Below are 17531 nucleotides of genomic sequence, written 5' to 3'. Positions count from 1 at the left end.
GCAAAAATATATTACTGGGTACAAAAGTAGTCATACCAATCTCGTTTACATATGTTTAGCTAGTGATATTTCCATTGGAGGGGTAAAAAACTCATAAAATAACAACTCTTTATATGTGTCACAATAACAACCAATCAATTCCATAAACATGAACTATATACGTCAAATTGCCCATAACTTCCACTATTCTACAAACGACAATCTCCCAATTTGTCCACTAAAAACGTTTAGAAGCACAGCAACATTATTTCAATTGGCCCCCAAATAATTTAATTTGAACCAACCCATCAATTATAACAATTTTTAGCGAGCCAACTGTCAAAATTTTCTTTTCAATTCAACTCAAAAATCAAATTATGGTTGCAGCAACATCTTCTTTTGCTGTAGGGAAGTGCATTACTCGGTTTCTTGACTTAGAACCACAAAGACACCACTATCAATCATGTTCATTATCAATTAGTATGTCTATGAATGGGTGCCAAGGTGACCCCAAAATTCCACTAGGGGTCGTCGAAACTCGAACTCTACCTTCGGTTCCATCACCGGCTCAAGCCTTGGACCGTCTTAAATATACCATTTCCGACTTAAGGTCTAACCAACCATACTCGAATTTCCCCTCCGGTCTCATCCGCATCCAGGTAAACTTTTTTCCTTAGCTCTTTCGAGTTATTAAGGTTCTTAATTACTTAGAATGTTTTAGCTTAATGCAAAAATGTTGCATATATATGGAACACTAATTTTTGGTTTGATAGTGTACGTACGTACATACTCCCTCTGTTCCTTTATTTTCGTCCATTGTAAATATTTGGGTTAAACTTTACAATATTTGACCATAATTACTTAATTAGTAGTTGCTGGAGTTATTTTATAAACAATAATCATGATGTTTAAAGGTATGTGGGCACACAATTATCGAACATTGAGGAAAGGTATGAAGTGAACGTTGTGATATGTGAATTAGGATAGGAGTCGTATTATCCTTTTCCTTATCCTAAATATCACTCTTTGTGGTGTACAAAGAAGAGAACTTTGAAGAAATTTGTACTTGCTTTCTATCATACTTTTGCATAAGTCATTGATGATTGAGGAATGAGAGATTGGTTAAAGTAATAATAATGTACATAGTAGAATTTAAGCTTTGTTTTAGTCCGAAAATATTTGAATTTATATTATTTTAGGAGGAAATTATTCTTCCTAAAATTGTTTTACTTGTGTGCGATTTTGATTAATGAAATTATCCGAAATTATTTTTTTTAACTTAATTATTTTGTCTAATACTTCAAAATAAGTTAAAATAAGATTAGATGAGCTACTTTAAACAGACTAATAGTCAGAAATTTTCAGTGAAAAGACCTCATTCGGTCTTCATTTGTTATTATTCCTATTTTGACGATGTGTTGTCTATAATTTTTTATTTTCAATTATTAATAATTATTAGGGTAATGATATATGAAGCCCTTATTGCATATAAGCATTTAATATATTTTGTTTTTTAGTATTAAGTTAAAAATTTATCAACAATTCATGAGTAAATCGGTGTAATAAATATTTATTTATTGTCAATTCTTTTCACTTTTAGCTTCTTATGTGCAGCCATATATCTTTTTCCTAATTATTATAATTTAAAATTATATACATAGCTTCCATGAGAATTAAGTGGGAGTTCTTTGATTCTGCCTTAATTTTATTGTCTAATAATCTTTGATTCCACCAAAATTTTATTGTTTATTAATAATGTACTCCAGTAACTAGTCTAAAATATTGGCTTAGTGGTAAAATAACTTTCTAACTTTGAGGTTGGGGGTTCAATCTAAACCTAGGTTGCACAAGAACGGGTATTGACACGAATATGAGTACGAAACGAATACGAAAAAACGTCTATCTCAAAATAAGGGACACGGGTACAGAATGTTAAAATTCATAAAATATATTTTTTTTTAAAAAGAATTTGACCACATATGTGTCATTTCGTCCTCTCATTAGATCATATTGTATCATATTAACAATGAACTATATATGAAGGCACCCATATTATTTAACAATTACCTTATTTATCTTACTTTACTTAAAATTTCTCATTAGAAAAAAGTTAAACAGCCCATATCATCGTAAAATACAGTCCGAGACGTATCGCCATGTGTCCCACGAGTGTCGGTGTCTGACACGGTGTTCGACACGAACACGGAACTTGGATGAAGTGTCCATGTATCCTAGATCTACACTAGAAGCCCTTTGAAGCATGAGATTCTTTTATATAGTCTCCCCTCTCTTAAGCTTTCAGTCCATTAACCTAGGTAGGATTGACCTATGTGAGGTTTTAGACTGATGGGTAGTCTAACTAATCGAGTTGCAATAATTGGAAAATTAAATGCGAGATTATTTATTTGATTTGACATTAGTTGCTACGTAACAACTCTATGAGAAATTAAGGTAGTAGAACTAATTATCAATTTGACATTAGTTAGCACGTAACAACTCTATGAGAAATTAAGACGTTGGACTAAGGATGTTAATGAGGCAGGGCGAGTGGATGTTAGTTTTTCCTTTCCTATCCTTGCCTAATTTGTCCAGCATCATTACAATTGTCATCATTCTCATCCACATCCCCACGAAAGGTCTAAAATTCATCAACATTTCCATCCCACCAATCCACCGGGGTGTCCGCACCGGTGACCCATCAAATCCCCATCTCAATTTCGTAACTGAGTTATGACACTACTTGCATTATATATATCGATAAAATATATCATGGTATGAAGAGCGGTATTAGGGGCTAATGTTGTATTCATACTCTAAATAAAGGGCTTTCATGCCAGCGGGCGTTATAGAATATAAAACCAATTTTGTGGCGAGTTAACCATTAACATCTATGAGAACAATTTATTTTATATATTTTTTTAATTGTGGGTATAGAGAGCGATAGCGATGATGTGAATGAGATTAATTTGACACTATCACTCATAAAACTTTAACTAATTGAGCTAGTTAGCATCCACTCATTATGTAGAATCTTTTGATTTATAAGACGAGTCTATAGCTAGTCGGTATATAAGAAAAATCTAATGAGGAAATAGGTCATTGATTTTGACCGATTAACCTACTTAATTGTGTTTTCAATCATACAATACATTATAAACTTTAAATCAAATACTTGTTCAAGTTAAGTATCAAATGTACTCATGATAATTCAGGAATTAAGCTAGACCCAAAAAAAAAACCCAATCTTTTACTGGTTCTGGCCAAAAATGTTCTTCCAAAGTCTTAACGCGTCCTTAGCTTGTCTTATTAAATTTCGTTTACATCATTATGAGTAAATTACCAATATAAAAGCAATAATATTTGAAAATAATTTTGAAAGGTACCAATAGAGCAAGAGATAGAAGCCATAGATTGGCTTCATTCACAAGACCACCGCCAGCAACTCCCTCGCCTTTTCTTCTCCGGTAGACGTCAATTCAACGGCTCTGATTTCATCGGCGGCAACTACAATGGTAAAATCAACGGCCATGATCTCATCAGCGTCGCAGGTTTAGGTGCTGCCGTTCATTTTCAGCATTTTCGCCCTTTCTCCTTTGATGACTGGAGATCAATTAAAAGGTATTTTTCTTCTTCTTCTTTTTTTTTTTTTTTTTTTTTTGCCTTTTTTTTTTATTATTATTAAATTCTTGTACTACGTAATACTGAATTTCTGTAATTTTCTGCTGTTTTCATTCTAGAATTAAAAGCCACATTTTTTTTTGTTTGTCGTCAAAATTCGCTAATTTTAAGCTTAAATTTGAGTAAGATTTTAATTTTTTAATTTATACAGCATACTATTTATACTATGATATTATTACAGAAATTAATGGTTTAGGTTAACAAGATTCAACTTTACAAATCAATAATCGCAACATTTTTCAATTTGGCTCAAGAATGATATTATTTGCTGAGACTTAAAGAGTATTGTTAAGTGGAATTTGATAATTTATTGTTTATCAAAGAATTTTCTAGGAGAAATTCTGTGAGTATGAATTATGATGCTGATTGATGATTAACTTGTTAGAGGGTGTTATATTATACAAGTATAATTTTACTATCAAGTTAAATTGGGATTTTAAAAACTTTTTGTAAGATTTCTAACCATGTACTGTAAAACATGTATGGTTGAAGGTTCCTGTCAAAAAATTGTCCTTTGATTCGTGCATATGGGGCGATTCGATTTGATGCAAAAGTTGATATATCGAAAGAATGGGAGCCTTTTGGCTCCTTCTACTTTATGGTTCCTCAGGTAGACCAACTTTGACCCCTCTTCTAATGTTATATGTATTATGTACATGATGCTTGTTGATAAGCGGTGGTACCAGGTATTATTTTAATATATGAACAACCCATTGTTAGACATGAATGACAGGTTGAGTTCAATGAATTCGAAGGAAGGTCCCTGTTGGCTGCCAATGTTGCATGGGATAATGGCCTTTCATGCCCTTGGGAATCAGCAATTGATTCCCTTCAAGCAACCTTGGACCAGGTAACCTTAGCTTGTAAACTTTGCGTGTTTTGTTTTGACCTTTGAGCCCCTCTTCACTGAGTTTATTTTAATGTCATAGGTCAATTTTGTCATCTTCAAGTCAGAGAAGAAATTTCCTAAAACTACCATTAGGGCCGATATATTGCACATCCCTGATGAGGAAAATTGGGTGATTGCTGTTACAAAAGCATTGAAGATGATCAGAAGCAGCTCAGCTCTCACAAAGGTATCGAATTCGGGACACTCTAATTAGTCTAATACCCTATCATATAGTATTGTACTATTGTGTATTCTAATATTCTGTCTTTTTGACTTTCTTTTTTGTAACTTTCATGTGACACTAGGCTGTACTTGCACGTAGTAGCAGAATCTTTACTACTTCTGATATTGACCCGCTAGCATGGTTAGCTTGTTTACAGGTAGTCTATTTTTCAGTTAAAGCTGTGATTTCCTGTAAACTCTATAGTTTTAGTTTTATGGTCTAGTTCCCTTTTAACTATTGTTGTAGGCAGAGGGGGATAATGCTTACCAGTTCTTGCTTCAGCCACCCAATGCACCAGCTTTCATTGGAAACACTGTAAGTTTCCAATACCCCTTTCTCTAATTTGGCTTTGGTGGTAGTTTGTCAATTCTTAGCTTACATGAAACATGCCATTCTTACATTTTTTTTTTTTTTTTTTTTTTTTTTTTGAAAACACACGTCTTTATTACTTAGTAAGATGCTATTTGGAATGGTCTTTCTACACACCAAAAAAGTTGCCTGACAATATGCATATAAATATAAAATCTGATATACTGCCTTTCGTTCAGCGTTCTTGACAAAAATGAAAGATGTCACAGCAGATTGTTGGGGCCCTTAATGGAATCGCAAACCTATTCTTACTTTCTTAGTACCTTCTGCAATCTCATGAGTATTGCTTTTATATTTCTCTCTTTCTCTATTAAGTTTCTCAATTCCTAACATTCTTCGGATGAACTAAGAATAGGTTACCTTGTTTCATCCTGTTATACTTGTTTATTCAATTAAACTACCCAGAAGAATTTTCGGCACCTTCTTTTCGCACTAATAATGTTACAAGTCTGTGATTGGACTGAAAACACTGAATATATTGGATGTTGAAGCTTGACCATTATGGTATTGTGAAATGATGCTTGTGATTCATGCCTTTGTGTTGTTAGTAACCATTGATAAATCTATGCTATAGCCAGAGCAGCTGTTTCACCGAAAGAAGCTTAACATTTGGAGTGAAGCTTTGGCTGGAACCCGAGCCATATGTGGATCAGAGATTTTGGATCATAAAACAGCATTGGATCTTCTCTCCAGGTTAACCCTGCTATCAGAATAACCCTGCTATTAGATATATGATTTTCGTCGTAGTTTAGCTGACAAATATTGTTTTCGTCGCATTGCTTTCCAGCCCAAAAGACAACTTAGAGTTTACAATTGTAAGGCAGTGTATCAAGAAGAAACTTGAGGTGAGTGAATATCTATAGCTAGCAGATAAGCTTTTCTTGATAATACTTTTTCTGCCTTAGAGTAGGAACTATTTATTGAAGCTTTACTAATGTTTCCTATTACTTACGTCATATCTTTGAATATTTTTCACAGTCTGTTTGTAACTCAGTGTTAGTGGATCCACAGAAGGCAATTCGAAAGCTTCCCAGAGTACAACATCTGTATGCTAATTTAAAAGGAAGATTAAGAAGTGAAGATGATGAGGTATGCTTATGATGTCTGTTTTTTTTTTTTTTTTTTTTTTTTTTTTTTTTTTTTTTTTGGAATAAGTGTGTAGGCACATATAAATTGTTTAAGTGCCACATCGGAAATTTAAAATTTGTGCTTACAGCGTGTTCTACTTTTTATGTGAAAGATTCTTATCTTATCAGTATGCCCCTATTGTCACTGTTCCATTACGTGATGGTTTTGAACAGAGTTATATCTTTATTATAATGTACTGCATGATACTATCAATAAAGTTAACTGAGCATCTTTTATGGACATGGCCGAGTATCTCACCAAATGAAGACAGGGAACTCAATATTTGCTGATCTAGAGCGTATAACTTTCCTGTTTTGAAATAATGACGTATTCAACAAAAGCAATTTAGAAGAAGGAGCTAGGCAATGTGTGTAGTTTCTGAAATTAGAATTTTAAAGTGTTCAGCATTTTGGAAGAATACTACCCTGGTTGTAGTTAGTGAGGTGCAGTTATATTTGTAAGGCTGGAAGAAAGTTAACTTCATTGGTAGTATCATTTTGGAAGAATGATTACAAGTTCCTATAACTGCATTTTGGAAAAAAGTTTCAGTCTGTGCAAAGGTACAAGCATTAGGAAAAGTGAATATCTTCTTTTTTGGAGAAAGAGATGTTTGTGAGTGTATTATGTATATAACCTTTTTCTGCTTTTTTGAATGAATTTCAGTTTGAGATTTTATCTTCTCTTCACCCAAGTCCAGCTGTGTGTGGATTTCCAGCTGAAGATGCACGTTGCCTTATTGCAGAAACTGGTATTCTGTCTAACCATAAACTTGAACATTTGATTTCTACTTTGTGATTAGTTTTGTGCATTGAATTAAGTTGAAATTATATGCTTGTATCTTCATTACAAGTCATAAGAGCCACATTAATCAAGGTTTAAGCTGATATAATAAAATGGTTTTATATCCTAACTTACCATAGAAACTGATTTTGAGGTAACATATGTGCTTAGATATAGAGTTTATGCTAGTTCTAAATTACATCAGATACTACAGCATATGTCATGTTGATATATAAGGAATCGTTCTTGCTTCTTTTTTTTTTTTTTTGCTATCCAATTCAATAGATTCTAGTAGCTCCTCAGATGTTTTCTTTTCTTTTTTTTTTTTTTTGTTCCAGAAATGTTCGACCGAGGAATGTATGCTGGCCCTATTGGTTGGTTTGGAGGCGAAGAAGCTGAATTTGCAGTTGGGATCAGGTCTGCTTTAGTAAAGAAGGTAAGTTGTGGAACTTTGTCTTGTGGATAGTTCTGAATCCTTCTGATTGAAAACTATGGAATTCTGAGGCTGAAAGAGAGGGATATTTGTGCCACATTAGTTCTTGATTTTTTCTTTTTGTTGAATTGCTCTGCTGATGGCCGTGAAATTTTTCTCCCGCTTACATTTATAATTTGGTGTTTATTTGACAGGGTCTTGGTGCTTTCTTTTATGCTGGAACTGGAATTGTTGAGGGAAGTGATCCTTCCTTAGAGTGGGAAGAATTAGAGCTGAAAACTATGCAGGTTTTTCCCTATATTTATCTTGTTCTTTCTTCTTCATCCTACTGTTCCTTCCCCTTAGGAGATCCACATAACTTTTCAGCTTGTGTAGACAACTAGGCATTCATTTGCACATGTAATACGAGTATACAACATGCCTTTGTGTGAGCAATTAATGCCTAGTGCTCCTTTTTCACATTCACAAGGACCTTTGTTATTAGAGGCCCCTCTTGTAATGGTATGGAACTATGGATCAGTGGAATAGTTTGAAGTTTAGTTGATCAAAACAGGTTATCAAAATTATAATATAAAATAATCATAATTGAATTGTTAACTTATTAGTTAATTGATTTTCTCTACAGTTCACCAAGTTGTTGAGACTTGAGGTACCTCTCTTGCATACCGTGACATGACTTCAGGTCTCTCTCTCTCTCTCCATTACTTTCATTTAACATCGTCTCTCTCTCTCTCTCACATCGTCTCTCTCTCTCTCTCTCTCTCTCTCTCTCTAAGAGATGTTGGGGAGAGATGATGGATTGTTAATGAGATATTAAGCCCTAAAGTAAATTAATTATGCACCAATATTCTTTGGCATGGGAGACAGTAGACACTAGACAGTACACCACTATAGCAGTATAGCCACAGCATGGATCAGCAGCTTAATTATCATTAGATTGAGGGATAGATCATGGATAAGAGTAAGATGGTTTTATGGGACTTGTAAGATTTGTCATGCCTGAAATATAAGGTGACGGTGAGATGGTTTATGATAATCCGAGTGATCCAACAATTACTCTGGACTTGTTTATTTAACCTATAGTAATCAAGATCTTCTAACACCATTGTATCACCTTCTAGTTTGCACGTACTTTAAATAGTCTGTAAATTCTCTACCAGGGTCTATTCCTCACGTAATGTATATTTTTTTACTTCGCTTGTATTGTGAATTTTGTACCAGCTTTTAATGACTCTAATTCTTGTGTTATAGTGGACATTAGTCAGGTTAGATTCTTGGCCATTAATAGGAGTGACTCACTGTTTTTTATGCTAGTTTTCTTACTTTTTGCCTATTGACACTCAATTATATGATCTCCACCCCCACCCCCCCATCTCCCCTCCCCAAACAAAAAAGATCCTAACATTATAATTGGTTCGCTTTCTCTCTTTGATGTGACCCTCTTCTTTCTGAAATCAGTTATGGTGATGAATTTGGTTAGTAATGTTAAGAGAAGTCTATTGGGAGATTTCTGCAGTTTGATTTTGGTATCACTACTGTGTTATTTCTGATAATCTTGGATTTATAATTCTGCTTTCTGTATAGTTATATAAGCCAAATTTTGATCATGACACAAATTTCTGTTTCATATGCTGTATTTTCTTAGTAATTTTGTTCAACAGGAGCCAATTTTTGTGGATTTTGGACTCTTCATCATTGTGGATCTTGAAATCGACTTAATTCATTAATTGGTGATATACCAAGCCATGCATATACTGTGAACTACATTTCTGCAACAAGGTTCGAATTTTTATCTGTGAAGGTTTCAATCACTTTCCGCATCTTTGCATAGAATTGTGAATCAAGCTGGAAACTGTGGAAATCGGGTGAAGCAGCAAAAAGGGTTAAGAATCAAACATTAGAATACACAGCAATTACATAAATGATATTTACAAGCTTAGTTGTTAAACATGTCTTGTAAATTAGTGCATCTTCCCCTGTCCACAAGCATATGGTATGTAAGTTTTATAGAACAGGCTGTTGATTATTTTCTTGTTTGATTACCTTAGAAGTATGTAACATTGTAAGAAAACATTCTTGATTACATGTGATTTATAATTGATTGAATATTTTCACTATGAAATTGGCAACATGTCACTTTCTTTATTCCTGATTTACAAAATTTCCTTGTGATTTATGACTTTAAGGTCGTAGGTCATAGTGATGACAATCCCATGATATAGTTGAGAGGCTTGAAACTAGAGGTGTCAATTCGGATGTTCGGATCAGGTATGATGAGGTCGGATCGGGTCGAGTCGGGTCAATTTTTAAAATTGAGTCATTACCAAATTATTGTGTCCATGCGAATTGAAATCTGAATTGGATATTTTTTAGGTCGGGTGTGGTTTTAATACCTCTACTTGAAACCTCTGGAAAAAAAAAAAAAAAAAAAGAGGTATATCATGCAAAAGTCTATTTGATATACTTTTATAAAATCTTAGCTTATGATAATAAGTTTTATTATTTTTTTTCTTTTTTCCAGGAAATGGAAAGTTTTTTTCGAGGAAGAAGTCTTTAAAAAATTTGTTCATCCTTAAAATGTACAAAAAATATTAATTCTCTCATAATTATTTCCAGTATTTTTGAGGAAAGTACAAGTCATCAAATAGAAATCAAGGAAGAGTTAATATAGTGAAGGATTGAATATCATAGAAATTTATTTACAATATTAATAATTTAAACTATGCATTGGATAGCATAATCATAAAACTATTACGATTTTTTAAAGATTGAAAGAAGTATGTTTTTGTACTTTTCTAATACCTCTTGTTACTTTGAATATTAAGCAGCCAAAAGCCCTCCAAAGTCCAAACTATATTATAAAAAAAATGTAGAGAAAAAGCATAAAATCAGGCAACAAAAAGAAAGTCATGTTAAGTTGATGATCATAATTGTATAATAATAAAGTCCCAAACTAACTCGCTTGGTAAAGGATTAATTTCTTTAAAGTACTAGACTTTCGGTCTTACCTACTCAAAGGAAAGAATAAAAATTTCATTCTTTGAAGAATTTCAAAACGGTTAATACTAATAAGAGGAGTTAGTTCAGGCTCCCAGTTTGCGTGGAATTCTTGCTAATCACTGGTCCCACTTCTTTTCTGTTTTACTCAGACAACCTAAACTAACTTTCTGGCAGATATATCCCCTTTTTTTTGCGTGAATTAGCCTCTTTCTCTATGTTAATTTTCCTATCTTTGCACTGTTTTTTTGGATTCAAATGAGCCATTAGAGTTTTACGACTTTACGAGTACAAATTACGAATAAAAGAGAGTGATTTAAACTTGTGAACTATTGTACATATGTTCTCAATATTTGTTATCATCAGATTAGGTTAAGATTTCATTGGTATTTTGCACTCTTCTGTATATAAATAAACTTGATTAACAGAGATCAAGTGAGGTTATATTTGTACTACCTCCGTTAATTATTATGTGCCCCAAAGGGTTATTATTTGTGAGACATAAAATATTTCTTTGTTGCACAAAATAATTAACGGAGGTAGTATTTAGCTTGATGATCAACGGGTTGAAGTTTCTTAACCTAAATATAATGTATTCATATATGATTGGATTTATTAAATTTTTATCCAGCCTATTTATTGAATGAGTTGCTTGAATGACACGTTAAAGTCATATTCAGTTCACCTTATTTTCCCTTACTTTAGGATTCATTTGAAAATTAATAAGCTCTAGAAATTAATCATGATAAATAAGTTCAAATAAGGGATATCAAAGTTCAATTTACAGTTAAAACAATTATAATAAGGTCGTCTAATAAGTTCATATATGATCAAATAAGTAAAAATCAAGGAAATCAAAGGCACCTTAAATTGAAGTAAGTTAAGATATATTCAGATAAGTTAAAACAAGCTAGGTAAATAAAACGCACGCCATAAGTCATCAATACAAATTAAAAGAATGACTAATCTTGATACTCGTTAAACTAAAGTAATAAATTAATAAGGCAAGTACTATTTTATACATATTGAGCTTGTTATAATCAATAGGGTAATTTTTCTCGTGAATCATAAAACTGTTTGTGGAGGAAATGTCAACCAGCTACTTTGCTTATTATATTTGGTATCCTGTTAGCGAGGCAAAACTACTTAGATTATTGGTTCTCAAATTGCGTTAATTAGTTGGTGTAGTTACAAGATTATCTACAAATTTATTCTCAAACTTTCCCAATCTTTATTGAAAAGGGTAAGTTACCCGCAACTCTAACTATGGAAAATTATCATTAGTAACGGTTCTATATATATATAATTAATAAAGAATAATGATACAAGTATAAAGTTAGATAACTCTCTATCAATGAAGTAATTGAGCCTTTGAATAGCTTTCATCTCAAAACCAATCAACAATGTAAAAGGCAGCTCCTCAAGCTTATAATTTTGTTATTGTCTAATTTGTGTTTTCTTGTCCAATATGGAACAACTCCATTGCATTATTTTTTTTGGTGTCTAAAAAATTTGACCAATTTCGATCTTAGAAATTGGAAACCCCCGTGATAATTGAAAATGAAAAGGCATGAAAATTGCACTTCACTAAGGGTCGTTTGGTTAGACCTTTTGGAATAAATTGAAATGAAGTTTAAATCCATTCCATCCAATTTATTGTTTGTATGGAATCTCATATCAAGAGGGTTCCAACTCCATCCCATTCCCCTATAATTCCATACCCACCTCTTCCCTCAAGATTCACATTTCATTCTATTATGAAATGTAAAATCCATTTTAACTTATGAACCAAATTAGTATGCGATTTAGAATCCATTTCTGATTTCATACCAATCCATTCCAATATAACGAACTAAACGACCCCTTTCAATCAACTTCCTAAAAAGAATATTTCAATCGGATCAACTTTTTTTTTTTTATGTATTCAATGAATCTTCGAAAAATAAAATTGTAAGTATGTCAACATATTTTAATTTATTATTCAAAATTTTCATCTAGCTTTTCACATAAAAGGGCGTTGAATATTTAAGTTTTTCATTCACCTTTCAGCCACCTCGCAATATCTAATTTAGCTAAGCTAGCTTTTCATTTCATCTAGTGAGTACAACATTTTGATTAATATCTAGTTTTCCATCTTCTAATTGTGGACATCCCAACTTAACTATTGTTTTCTTAAAATCCTGTACTGTAAATTTTCTTTAGCTACCATTTTCTTAACATTTAACTAACTTCTAGCTAATTTTTCAAATTAGCTAATAATTTCAACTACCTTCTGATTTTTAAACTAAATTATAAATTTGTCAACCACATCAATTTATTTACTTGCTTGTATATGTTTTTGATATATCTTTTGTCTTATTACATGCATATGTTAATATGTATGATATAGATTATGGACATACATAATTTATTCCCTCCAATCCATATATATATTCATGTACGAGTAACGATTAGGTATGTCCCATAATATAATATGGAGTGGTAATTTTATTTTATTTTTTCGAAATAATATGGAGCAATGAATTAGTGATTCTTGAGTGAAACTTATCTGCCTGCTAAGACTAATACGAAGTATTAAAACTAGAAACCTCACGTGACTCATGCAATTAATTCTCATTTCCTTGATCCTCAATGTAACAAAAATATTAATGAGAAACAAACCCAAATAAAACCTTTTAAGACACTATGGATATGATGACCACCTCAATTCTTCAACCTCATCAAAACATATTTCAAGTCATCAACTAGAAGAAAAAACATTTCTTATTGTCACTTTTCTATCCTTTACGATAAAATAAGGAATTCTTCGTAAAATAAATCTTTAATTAAACTGGTGCAAGACACTAACTAAATCTAGTAATCATAAATAAATTGTCCAAATTTTGGAAATTGCTAAAAGTTAGCAATTTCTTAAGCTTATCGTTGAATTAAATGATTCAGTTTTTTGCATTTCATAAAATCAATTAAGCTTAGAAACAAGACTTTTTCACTAATTTTCTTACAAGCTTGGTTGCAGCCATAATTTTGGTTAGCTAGAAGTAGTATAGCAGGGGTAAAAGGGGTAAAAACAGCAGGTTCAAAAAGGCCAAAACAGAAAAGAAGTTGGGTACTGTCAGCTCTGCTAGCTACAAATTGTAACTCAGCCACGCCAGAGGCAGAGAGAGTATCCGAATGCAGAAGATCATATGCTGGTCCCATTTAACTCAGGATGAGAGAGAGAAAAAGGATTTTCCGTTACAATTAATGATTATCACTTCATAAATTTTTAGCACTCTCATCATCTAATTATCAAAGTACGTACGGTTTTTTGTATTTTTATTTTTATTTTTATTTTTGTGTTTTATTCACAAGGAGTGTCAAATTGTTTGATTTCGTGATCGTAGTATAAGTTCCCCGTTTGATCTCTTGATGTTAATTAAATACATGTGTCCAATGATATGAATGAGATCGATATATACGTACATACATGATTCAAAACTTTTAGTGCAAGGATTTTCCCCATATACATACACTAATTCTTAATTAGTAACCTAGCTAGCTATCTCCTTCTCTCTCTTCATTCTCGCTCTTTTCCTCAAGATAATATGTATATATACATGATTCAACATATCCGAATTATGTAATTTCATCAAATAGGACTAGTTACATATTATGTAGTACCAAAATCTATATCAAATTCATATGACAAATTGTACTCTGTATATACAATGGGTTCAACTTAAATGTCAAGCCTAATTGATTGTACTTTTATGGTTTTCTAGACAATAATCAAGTAGAGTTAAATAACCTAATTGTTTCGACAAATAGCCGCTCCGATCCATCCTTATCGTAAAACCAAAATCCTTACCATTGAATTATGAAGAAGTTAAAACATTTGCTTGTAATAATTTTACCTTTTATTCTTTATGACAAACTGAAAATTTGTACCCAATACAAGTCCAACCAACCAAACACCCAAAAATATCAAAAGAATAACAAGAAAGAAAAAACCCTTACATTCCCCAATTTACCAAGTATATATAAACCTGCCCCTACCTTCTCCTTCATATCCCTCTTCTTAACACCAAGACAAAACCCTTCTCTTTCTCTCTCCTAAAATTTCAATCCTCCGTTTTCTTTCATACATTCAATCCATAAAAGGTAAGCTAATTATCAACACCCCATAAAATTTTATTACAATAATTGTTCATGTATTTCCATTTATAGTAATTACACTTTCCAATTTTCATACACCCTCATGCTTTCCTCCCCTCCCAACTTCCTTAATCTTTTTCTAATCAAGTACTTAATGATTTTATTATCGGCCTCGAGCCAGTATCGTTAAAACATTTGTCTTTTCACGATCTCCAATTATAAAATCATTTTATTTTTGTTGTTGCTAAAAACAAAGAATCAACTGATCTTGTATGATCTTGTGCAGAGACATAGGCCCACAAATAAAGGAAATTTGCAGGAGGAGAGAGGAAAAATGTATGATCAGACAACAGAAGCTGCTACTGCTGCTGCTACTGCTTGTTTTGACCCAAACAACATCCCTGAATCAGCAGCTGCAACTGCTATTCCTTCTGCTAATGGAAATGGGTTTATTTCCCATGAAACAAACAACCATAATCACCAAACCCAGGAATCTGATTCCTCAATGGAATTCCAAAACCCTAATCTTGGGAATAACAATAATGGATTCAGTACTACTGCTACCCATTTACCAATGTTACCAAACTGTAATCCTAATCCAAACGATCATGATCCAAATTCATGGGGTCCCACTAATTTGGCCCATGAAATTGGTAATGGGTTTACTCATTTTGATGAAAATTTACAACCAACAACTGAGCTTCTTACACTTCTACACTTGCCTAGATGTTCTTTTACATCCTCTACCACCAACACCACCTCATTATCCTTTGGGAAGCCGTCGTCCCCTCCACCGCCTTCGGGTTCGGCTTTAGGCTTCCTAGGGGATCTTAATCCACCTATGATGGTGGATAATCCATCTGGGTCTGGATCATCTACCATATCCTATGATCCATCAACAGCAGCCGCCGCTGCGGCGGCTGCTGCTGCCTTTTCTTATGACCCTTTGTTCCACCTTAACTTGCCCCCTCAACCTTCACCTCTTTTGAGGGATTTGATGTATCATCAGACGCTGCCACACGGCGGCGGGTATAATACCGGAAGAGGGACTAGTGGGATTGTGGGAAATGGGAGTTCATCTAGTTTGTTTGGTGGGTTAGATGATGGTGAAAGGAATACTATTAATGGGATTTACCAAGATGGAGATCATCATATTCATGGAAATGGAGTTTTTGAGTTTAGTAAAGGTGATGTTAAAGGGGGTAAATGCCCTAAGAATTTTGTTACTGAAAGACAAAGAAGGCAAAACTTTAATGACAAGTATCAGCATCTTAGGAGCCTTGTTCCTAATCAAACCAAGGTATGATTTAATTATCATCATAATTACAATACATGCCTTTTATAATGAGTTATTATATGTTTATGAGTTTGAGTTGGGTATCATATAATTATCATCATAATTATAATATATGCTTTTTATAATGAACTTTGTAGTGCAATTTTGAGTTATTATGATTTTATGAGTTTGAGTTGGGTAATTCTGAATATGTTTGTTTGAACTCTTTCCCCAAAGCATTGGTGGAACTTGATTTGCAATAATAATTATTCCGGCCCGATTTATTTTAAATTGTTTAATTTGTTGATATGCATGAAGGGGGACAGAGCATCAATAGTTTGGGATGCAATAAACCACATAAATGAGCTGAGAAGAACAGTGGGAGAGCTTAAACTCTTGGTTGAGAAAAAAAGGATGTCAAAGGAGAGGTTGAAGAGGCATAAAACTGAGCATCAGGATACCCCAGCTGGTGGTACGACTAGCACTGGTGGTGGGGACCACAACAGTAACGGTGTCGATGGACCGGCCGCGGTGAAACCCGACCCGGACGAGGAGTTTAGTGGGTCGGCCGCCATCCAGCTCCGAAGCTCGTGGATCCAGAGGAAGTGTAAGGACACGGAAGTCGATGTTCGAATTGTGGATGATGATGTTACCATTAAGCTTGTGCAGCGTAAGAAGATCAATTGCTTATTGTTTGTGTCTAGGACACTTGATGAGCTTCAGTTGGATTTACGCCATGTTGCTGGAGGTCATGTTGGGGACTATTACAGTTATCTTTTCAACTCTAAGGTGATCATTAATTATCATAGAGATTAATACGATTACAACTCTCGAGAATATTAAGAATTACACAAAATATATCTTTACAGAATATACGGAGTATAGTTGCATATACCCGGCCTATCAAATTGCACCAACAAGTTTGATTTAATTAACTGTTTATTTTTCATAATTATTAAATGTGATTGATGATAATTGATTGATTTGTTGCTTGTTATGGTGGCAGATATGTGAAGGGTCATCAGTGTATGCAAGTGCAATTGCAAACACGCTGATAGAAGTTGTGGAAAGACAGTATGCTGCTGCTTCTGTTGCTGTTGCACCCACTACTAGTTTCTAGCTTATTAATTAGTGATTAAGAACACCAATTTAACTGTAGTTTACTCATATCTAACCAATTCAATATGTTGCTGCTTTGTTAACATGATCAAGTAATTACTGTAGTATTTAGTAATCGTGTTGATTAGGTACTACTTTGCTTAATTAATGGGTTATATATACATAAGGTCCAGTTAACAGTTTCTTAGGATAATTCGCACGCGATATCTCTCTCTTGATCTCCATTGTTACATGATGTACGATATGCATGTGTGTATGACTATGAATGATGATCACATTCATGCATATGAAAGGAAAATTAAGCTACATTGCATGCAGTTTGATATATAATTACCATCAGAAATTAGTAAAGACGATAATGTAGTTTGTATTTAAAAAAAAAGGGGGGGGGGGGGGATTATGTTAATTGCTAATGTTGTCGGCTAATTAATGGCCTAGTTTTATCAGGCAAGGACTAATATAGTTTGGGACTTAAAATGATATGGTAATGTATTGTTCATAAACTATTCAGCGTTAATTATGTTGA

At 33.3% G+C, this 17531-nt stretch overlaps 2 protein-coding genes across 6 annotated transcripts; both read left to right on the top strand.

Moving 5' to 3' along the window:
• Positions 1-215: 215 nt before the first annotated feature.
• Positions 216-9622, top strand: LOC110702190 (isochorismate synthase, chloroplastic-like). 5 transcript variants are annotated; one of them, XM_021879875.1, is made up of 15 exons: positions 216-638; positions 3359-3597; positions 4150-4267; positions 4391-4507; positions 4587-4733; positions 4852-4926; positions 5016-5084; positions 5713-5831; positions 5926-5983; positions 6117-6227; positions 6930-7014; positions 7385-7482; positions 7674-7766; positions 8105-8161; positions 9141-9622. In XM_021879875.1, exons 1-14 carry the CDS (start codon positions 357-359, stop codon positions 8153-8155), a joined length of 1662 nt encoding a protein of 553 aa, XP_021735567.1. In that variant the 5' UTR covers positions 216-356; the 3' UTR covers positions 8156-8161; positions 9141-9622. The 5 variants fall into 5 exon arrangements, with proteins under 5 accessions (XP_021735567.1, XP_021735568.1, XP_021735565.1 ...); XM_021879876.1 differs by having other exon boundaries at positions 9125-9622; XM_021879873.1 differs by lacking the exon at positions 8105-8161.
• Positions 9623-13649: 4027 nt separating this feature from the next.
• On the top strand, positions 13650-17195 carry LOC110702189 (transcription factor bHLH91-like). Its single transcript, XM_021879868.1, has 4 exons — positions 13650-14616; positions 14897-15910; positions 16205-16675; positions 16893-17195. Exons 2-4 carry the CDS (start codon positions 14945-14947, stop codon positions 17004-17006), a joined length of 1551 nt encoding a protein of 516 aa, XP_021735560.1. The 5' UTR covers positions 13650-14616; positions 14897-14944; the 3' UTR covers positions 17007-17195.
• Positions 17196-17531: the final 336 nt, after the last annotated feature.

This window comes from Chenopodium quinoa, unplaced genomic scaffold (genome assembly GCF_001683475.1).
Source record: "Chenopodium quinoa cultivar QQ74 unplaced genomic scaffold, ASM168347v1, whole genome shotgun sequence".
Lineage (NCBI taxonomy): Eukaryota > Viridiplantae > Streptophyta > Magnoliopsida > Caryophyllales > Amaranthaceae > Chenopodium > Chenopodium quinoa.
The sequence above is the reverse complement of the archived record's forward strand: the minus strand, read 5'-3'. Positions and strand labels throughout refer to the sequence as shown.

Coding starts and splice junctions, on each gene's coding strand:
- LOC110702190 (XM_021879869.1), top strand. CDS start 357: ATGGTTGCAGCAACATCTTCTTTTGCTGTAGGGAAGTGCATTACTCGG. Junction 4,734..4,851: donor GCAGCTCAGCTCTCACAAAG/GTATCGAATTCG, acceptor ATGTGACACTAG/GCTGTACTTGCACGTAGTAG. Junction 5,832..5,925: donor GCATTGGATCTTCTCTCCAG/GTTAACCCTGCT, acceptor ATTGCTTTCCAG/CCCAAAAGACAACTTAGAGT.
- LOC110702189 (XM_021879868.1), top strand. CDS start 14,945: ATGTATGATCAGACAACAGAAGCTGCTACTGCTGCTGCTACTGCTTGT. Junction 15,911..16,204: donor TTGTTCCTAATCAAACCAAG/GTATGATTTAAT, acceptor ATATGCATGAAG/GGGGACAGAGCATCAATAGT. Junction 16,676..16,892: donor GTTATCTTTTCAACTCTAAG/GTGATCATTAAT, acceptor TTATGGTGGCAG/ATATGTGAAGGGTCATCAGT.